This window comes from Gekko japonicus, unplaced genomic scaffold (assembly GCF_001447785.1).
Source record: "Gekko japonicus isolate JY-2015 unplaced genomic scaffold, Gekko_japonicus_V1.1 scaffold1375, whole genome shotgun sequence".
Lineage (NCBI taxonomy): Eukaryota > Metazoa > Chordata > Lepidosauria > Squamata > Gekkonidae > Gekko > Gekko japonicus.
Window position 1 is genome coordinate 61,484 of NW_015168087.1, and position 7,540 is coordinate 69,023.

Genomic DNA, 7,540 nt, shown 5'->3' on the forward strand with positions numbered 1-7,540 from the left:
GAGTCCCTTGGACTGCAAGAAGATCAAATCAGTCAGTCCTAAAAGAAATCAACCCTGACTGTTCCCTGGAAGGCCAGATAATGAAACTGAAGCTCAAATACTTTGGCCACCCAATGAGAAGGGAGCACTCCCTGGAGAAGACCCTGATGCTGGGAAAGATTGAAGGTCAAAGAAAACGGGGATGGCAAAGGATGAGATGGTTAGACAGTGTCATCGATTCAACGAACATGAAGTTGAGCAAACTTCAGAGGACGGCGGAAGACCAGAAGGCCTGGCGGGAGCTGGTCCATGGGGTCGCAAAGAGTTGGACTCGACTGTGCGACTGAACAACAACAGTATCATATTACTTGAAAACAAAAGGACACAATTAATTGCCAGAAGTTACATTTTTTGGTTTTTCCTTCCCTAATACAATGCCCCCTTGGGGAATGGGTTCCACACTGGAGCTGCGGCCAGACAGCGGTCTTCAGTAAAAGATTGCTGTGAGATTCCATATCTCTGGGTATAGCACAAGCCAGTGAAATGAAGAATTTCTTTCATACTCTGGGAGGCATTTTTTACATTTTGGGAGAAGACTCAGAGATTGCTGATAACCAGGCACTCCTGGTTCACCTTGAAACTTGAATCCACATCTCAGCCCTCATGGAGAGCTTTTCTTAGAGCTTCCTAGGATATTGAGTTCACACCAACAAATTATTCATTTGTGAACAATCTGGCAGCCTTGTAGAGAAATAAATGGGCCTTGTAGCAAAATAAATGACTTGCACCGCTTCACCCCTGTTTCACCCACATACTGACCCTTTGATGGGGATTTCCATACGGGGCTGACAGCTTTGTTTTCTATTAGGTTTTAATAGCTGTGCAAAAAACAGAAATTCAGGTGAAGCTTTTCAGTGCATGTAAATACAGTGACGGGGAAAGAGGTGTTTGTTTTGTTCCACCCTAACACCAACATTGTGAAGGCACAGGAGCTCACTGAGGGGGGAAAGTTGTCAGCCTAACATCACTCTGGCATATTTTATCATGGAATCTACTCCGCATATGAGGTTTGCAGGAGAAAAGCAGAGCAAGCAGTTGTACCTACAAGGCACGAAAGGCAGGTTTTAAAAGATAAGAAGTAACAGCAAACACATGGATAAGCATATCAGTTGTGTTCCTAGTTGAAACCCTAAGCTTTTGTACAGCCCTTTCTGAGTGTACATTTTATATCCATTATCTCAGTAGTGCTTAGAACCACCCTATAAGGTAAAGGTAAAGGTTCCCTTCCTCGAAAGCCAGTCGAATCCGACTCTAGGGTTGCGGTGCTCATCTCAGTTTCAAAGCCGAAGAGCCAGCGCTGTCCGAAGACGTTTCCGTGGTCATGGGGCCGGCATGACTAAACACCAAGGCGCACGGAACACTGTTACCTTCCCACCGAAGTGGTACCTATTTATCTACTTGCAATTTCTTGCTTTCGAACTGCTAGGTTGGCAGGAGCTGGAACTAGAGACGGGAGCGCACTCCGTCTTGCGGCACCCGGGTCTCAAACTGCTGAACTACTGACCTTCCACAGCCTGCAGTTCAGCGTCTTAACCACTTGAGCCACCGCAGCTCCACCCTATAAGGTAGTTCAGTATTTATTGCAACTGTTGGCAGAGTTTAAATATGCAAAGGAAGTGGACCACTGACTGTTTAGAGAAAAAATAAGTAGGTTTATAACACACTGTAGAACAGACAGAGAGAAAACCTAAACTAACCAGTCTAACTGCTGTAAAAGGAACAAAGAGCTCTACCGGAGCAGGAAGTCTCCAGAAGAGCCAATCAGGAGACAGCAAGAGCACAATTTGAAAAAGTGGGAAGTCCCTATTCTAGGTATGCTAACTACAAGGCCTTCCGCTGTTCCACCTGTAGGATGACCTTCAGATCTTCTTCATAAGGCTGCACTATAGAACGTGATTATTCCAAAAGTTATCCCTAGATTGTACATAGGAGGCTGGGAAAGGGGAGGCCTAGGCTGAAAATATAATAAATTGCCTAAAGCATGTGGTGTGGTGTAGTAGTTAGCAGGGGTAATTTCCTGCAGGAGCGCGCCAATCAGGAGACAGCAAGAGCACAATTTGAAAAAGTGGGAAGTCCCTATTCTAGGTATGCTAACTACAAGGCCTTCCGCTGTTCCACCTGTAGGATGACCTTCAGATCTTCTTCATAAGGCTGCACTATAGAACGTGATTATTCCAAAAGTTATCCCTAGATTGTACACAGGAGGCTGGGAAAGGCGAGGCCTAGGCTGAAAACATAATAAATTGCCTAAAGCATGTGGTGAGGTGTAGTAGTTAGCAGGGGTTGTTTCCTGCAGGAGCGCACATGCAACAAGCCCCACCCCCTGTTCCCAGCAGCCCTCAGTCAGAGCAAGTAGCAGCCAGGTAAGTTGCAGAGCCCCCCCACCCCCCGGTCCAAAACAGTCCAGTGGCACCTTTAAGACCAAGTATTATTCAGGTACAAGCTCTCCCTCCTTTGTGAGGACAGATCTGCACGTTCCCCCCGCCCCCCAATAGCTAGGAATCCAAAACAGTCCAGTGGAGCCTGAGCGGTGGGTGTGGCCTTCTGACACACTTCCGGTGATGTCAGGGGGTGTGGCACATGTAAATAAGTTATGCTAATGAGCTCCTGCACCTCTTTTTCTACAAAATGACCTCTGGTAGTTAGAATGTGGGACTAGGATCTGGAAGGCTGGAGTTCAAATCCCCAGTTTGCCATAGATGCTAACCGGATGAATTGGGCCATTCACTGTCTGGCAAACTAGTGTTAAGGCACTGTGGTAAGCTACTTTGGGTCCACACTGGGAAGAAATGTGTGGTATAAATATCTAAAATAAATATGATAGGATTGAACCAGATTCCTCTGAGCTACCTAATGAGTTTATGGTGGTGTTGAGATTTGAACTGTGGACTTTACTGCACATGCAGTCAGACGTACTATCATACTCAGATCTCAAGATACAAGCCTCTTATCTATGGGGAATTTCAGACAGGTGATATCTCCCGGTAGGGAACCGGTTCTCAAACGGGTTCTGGTCTGTCATTTCAGACAGAACCCGTTTGAGAATCGGTTCCCTACCGGAATGTAACTGCCATTTCACACACAAAAGCTTCAGTCCCGTTTAGGAACCGGGACTGAAGCGTTTCACCTGTCAACTGCTTCTGAGTAGTCTCCAGTTTCCTCTCCCGGTTCGGATACGCTTTTTTCCCGCCTTTTTTCGCCCGCGCGGGCGATCTCCGGCTGTTTTTTTTTTAACGTTCGCTTTATAGCGCTATAGCTATAATGGCAGCCCTGTACCGGTTCACCTCAAAACAGAAGAATACCGGCTTGAAACCGGGAGAAACTAGGTAATGTGAAATTCCCCTATATTTCTTTATCTTTCTCCCTATCTACCTTTAAACAATGCATCAAACATTCCAGCATAACCTGTGCAGTCTTTATATGCGCTCATATCCAGATCAGCAGGGCCTTACTTTAAATCTTTCTGGTAAATTTCCAGATCTGGCTACAGGTTCACTATTAATGGCTTTGTGGAAGTTGAAAGCCCCTCTGTCTTCTGTCATTCCCTCCCTAATTCCCTGAGTGAGAAATTCTTGGTATCCTTGCACAAAATTAAATTTATCTTCTGTTTATTTGGTTGTTTGTAGTTGTCAAAGAGAATCTGGAATACAATACAGAGGACATGTTGCATTGAATTCTCCCACTTTTCTGGTTAATGGTATTGTCATTTTCATAATTTGCCTGGGTCTATGCTGACCAATGATCTGACTTGGTATAAATCAGCTTCATGCATCCAGGTCTCAATTTAGACAAACTTCATATAAGTTCATTTGAATTTTTGTTGTCTTATCTCTTTGACTTGTTGACTTTATTGAACAAGCTTGATTGAAATTTATGCACTGTCTTCCAAAACTATCAGTCAGAAGTGTTGCTTTAAATATAATTTTAATTTGTTGTGGTGTTTTCCTACAGATTTGAAGACCTGTGCAACAGCAGACAGTATTTTGGACAGAGCTGTCCCCCCCCCCCCCGTCGGTTTGGAGATACAACAGAATTCAATAATGAGTCAAAAAGATCCGTTGGAAGACATAGACATAAGGTCTGAGCCCTTGTGTCCAGTCTGTGGCCAGTCACACTTACCAGAAGAAAACCATGCATATAGCTACACAGAAGACGTGGATGATGATCTAATTTGCCACATCTGCCTGCAGCCTTTGCTTCAGCCACTGGACACGCCTTGTGGCCATACCTACTGCACAATTTGCCTTACAGACTTCTTAGTAGAAAAAGACTTCTGCCCTGTGGACCGCAACATTCTTACCCTACAGACTTGTAGAAAATCCAGCATACTAGTAAATAAACTCCTGGATAAGCTAATGGTTAGCTGCCCTTTCACAGAATACTGCTCAGAGGTCATTCAACGTTGTGATCTTGAACAACATTTTCAAAATGGGTAAGGAATTTTATTTGTATGTGTGTGGTCTTTCTTTCTTTCTTTCTTTCTTTCTTTCTTTCTTTCTTTCTTTCTTTCTTTCTTTCTTTCTTTCTTTCTTTCTTTCTTTCTTTCTTGTTAAAGCCGCAATGGAACATACAAATTAGTATGAATACTGGTGGACAGACAGTCTCTTCCCAAAAGGGACCTAGATAACACATCAAAGTTGACAGAGGACACCATAGTTCCAGATGTCCAGATGCAGAGATGAGTCCAAGCTGGAAATCTAATCTGTTAGGGGGAGCACAACCTCATTGAGACCAGAATGTATGCCATAGTATGAGATGATTCCAGAGGGATAGCTGTTGGTCCACTGGAGGAAGATAAAGCAGAAGTCCAGTGCAACCTCAAAGAAAACAACATTTTATGAGATGGGCTTCCCAAAGGATGCAAGGGGCTGCAAACTGTGGCTCCAGAGCCAAATGTGCTTCAGTAAAGAACCAAACATTTATGTATTTATTTATTTTTCGCATTTATGCTTCTTAAAGAAAATGAAATCTTTAAGCTAAGGTCTGTTGGAGGGGTAGGTGGGAAGCTAGAATAACCAGCATGTGAAGGGAATGGCAAGCAAAGAATTATTATTTTTTTATCTTATGGGGCTAAGGGGTTCTTAGAGATGCATTACAGAAGGGGAAATGAGAGAAAGGAACAGTTGTCAATAACCTAAGTGCAAATCATGCACAGATTTAGGCTAGTGAACAATTGCATACGGTGCTCTTGTGCATACTTATGACTTATTGTGAGCCCATGTGTGTCATTTCCTAATAGATCACTCATTATAACCGGGGTTTGAGCTGCAAGATAAAGGTAAAGGTTCCCTTGCTCGAAAGCCAGTCGAATCCGACTCTAGGGTTGCGGTGCTCATCTCCGTTTCAAAGCTGAAGAGCCAGCGCTGTCCAAAGACGTTTCCGTGGTCATGTGGCCGGCATGACTAAACACCAAGGCGCACAGAACGCTGTTACCTTCCCACCGAAGTGGTACCTATTTATCTACTTGCAATTTCTTGCTTTCGAACTGCTAGGTTGGCAGGAGCTGGAACTAGAGACGGGAGCTCACTCCGTCATACGGCACGTTCAACGTCTTAACCACTTGAGCTGCAAATATATATATAGACTATTAATCAACATGTCAATTAGCAGCAATGCTCAGTTGTATATTTTCAGCTATGCAAATGGGTTTTCTTCTACTGGCTCCCTGTTGGTCTCTTGCCCTGAATTTTGATGTAGTTTGGATCCTTAATTATAAAAGGGTGCTGACCCCTGCAACAGTAGTTAGCAGGGGAGGAATGAGTTGCCTGTTCCCGAGCCCATTTTTTGTGTGCCCTAATTGGAACAGAGGAAAGAGAATGTGGGGGTTTTTTAACGGTAAAATGTATCCTAAATATATCTGTAAAGCTGCCCATGCTTTCTCACTTCGTTTTACTCTTAGGCACAAGACAGGATTTTATCTCAGTGATAGTTCATATCTCGGAAACTGAAAGACTAATGTCTGAAAGTGCCAGACAGGCAAGCACGAGAGTGCTGATTTTATGCCTGTCTAGTGCAAACAGGTTCAGAAGCATTGGAAAGAAACATATTATAAGCAGTGGAGGTGGATTCGACCTTCCTCCAAGGAGATGTTACCCAAATCATTATAAACATGTCAGGGCCATACTGTGCAAAGGTGTCCCCTGTTTGCATTTTGGGCACCTATTTACTTGGCATCTTTCATTGATGATACCAGATTCAGATCAGCACTTCGGAAAATAAGGGGGGGAAAGATGCTTAAACAAATGGGTTTTTAAAAATTTTTATAATCAGGAACAGAGACCAAATGAATCTATGTAATATAGAAAAAGCATCAATGAAAATTACAGAAGGGGGAAAGGCAATGCAATAAATAACAAACAAAACCCTTTCCCTAGAAAACCTGCTGCCTACCTAAAGGGGAAATTAACCTATAAAAGCAAATGGGATATATGAGCCTGTTCTGAACAGAAGGGGTGGGGGGGATCCACAGTGATGAAGAAGCAGAGTCAAGAGCTGAAATAGAGTGAAAGGGCCATAGAGCAGACAGCTGACATTGGAGAGATGAGGGGCCAACTGTAAGGCTGGGGTAAAAGGATAGGTGAAAAACAGACTACAAAGATTGGGGCTGGGGGTTGAGACATGGGCAGGATCCAGAAGAAGAGATTGGATTTGTACTTCACCCTTTGCTACCCGAAGGAGATCAGCTTACAATCTCCTTTCCCTTTCCCTCCCAACAACAGACACCTGGGGCTGAGAGAGCTCTTTTGAGAACTGCCCTTGAGAGAACAGCTCTGAAAGAACTTATGCCTGACCCAGGGTCACACCAGCAGCTGCATGTGGAAGAGTGGGGAATCAAACCCAGTTCTCCCAGATCAGAGTCCACGCTCCTAACCACTACACCAAACTGGATCCACCCTGCTTTCTAGATTGACAGGCTATACACTTCCAGTGGCTTTTCAAATAGTATTGTTGGGATACTAGAAAATCTGAATTCCTTCCAAAGAAACAGAATAGACAGTTTTCCCCAATATTATTGGACCAAGAATTCTATAAAGTCAATTCCATGATACCATACATATTCTCCTTTTTCCTTCTCATTTGTTGTTTTATAAATATCAATAAATCCTGCCCTAAAGCGATTGATCCCAAGTCCTCTGCATAACAATGTTCTATACTCACAACTAGTTTGGGGCCATTGTATGTCAGTCTCCGGAGCTGTGGTGGTTCAAGCGGTTAAGATGCTGAACTGTAGGCTGTGGAAGGTCAGTAGTTCAGCAGTTCGAGACCCGGGTGCCGCATGATGGCATGAGCTCCCATCTCTAGTTCCAGCTCCTGCCAACCTAGCAGTTCGAAAACAAGAAATTGCAAGTAAATAAATAGGTACCACTTCGGTGGGAAGGTAACAGCGTTCCGTGCGCCTTGGTGTTTAGTCATGCCGGCCACATGACCACGGAAACGTCTTCGGACAGCACTGGCTCTTCGGCTTTGAAACGGAGATGAGCACCGCAACCCTAGAGTCGGA

At 44.1% G+C, this 7,540-nt stretch overlaps 1 protein-coding gene across 1 annotated transcript in view; it reads left to right on the forward strand.

Annotated features, from left to right (window-relative positions):
• The first annotated feature begins 4,079 nt into the window (after positions 1 to 4,079).
• Positions 4,080 to 7,540, forward strand: part of LNX1 (ligand of numb-protein X 1, E3 ubiquitin protein ligase) — a 123,753-nt gene continuing 120,292 nt past the window's right edge. The window contains exon 1 of the mRNA XM_015414717.1: positions 4,080 to 4,471. Coding sequence (XP_015270203.1) covers positions 4,080 to 4,471 — 392 coding nt within the window. The remainder of the gene's footprint in view (positions 4,472 to 7,540) is intronic.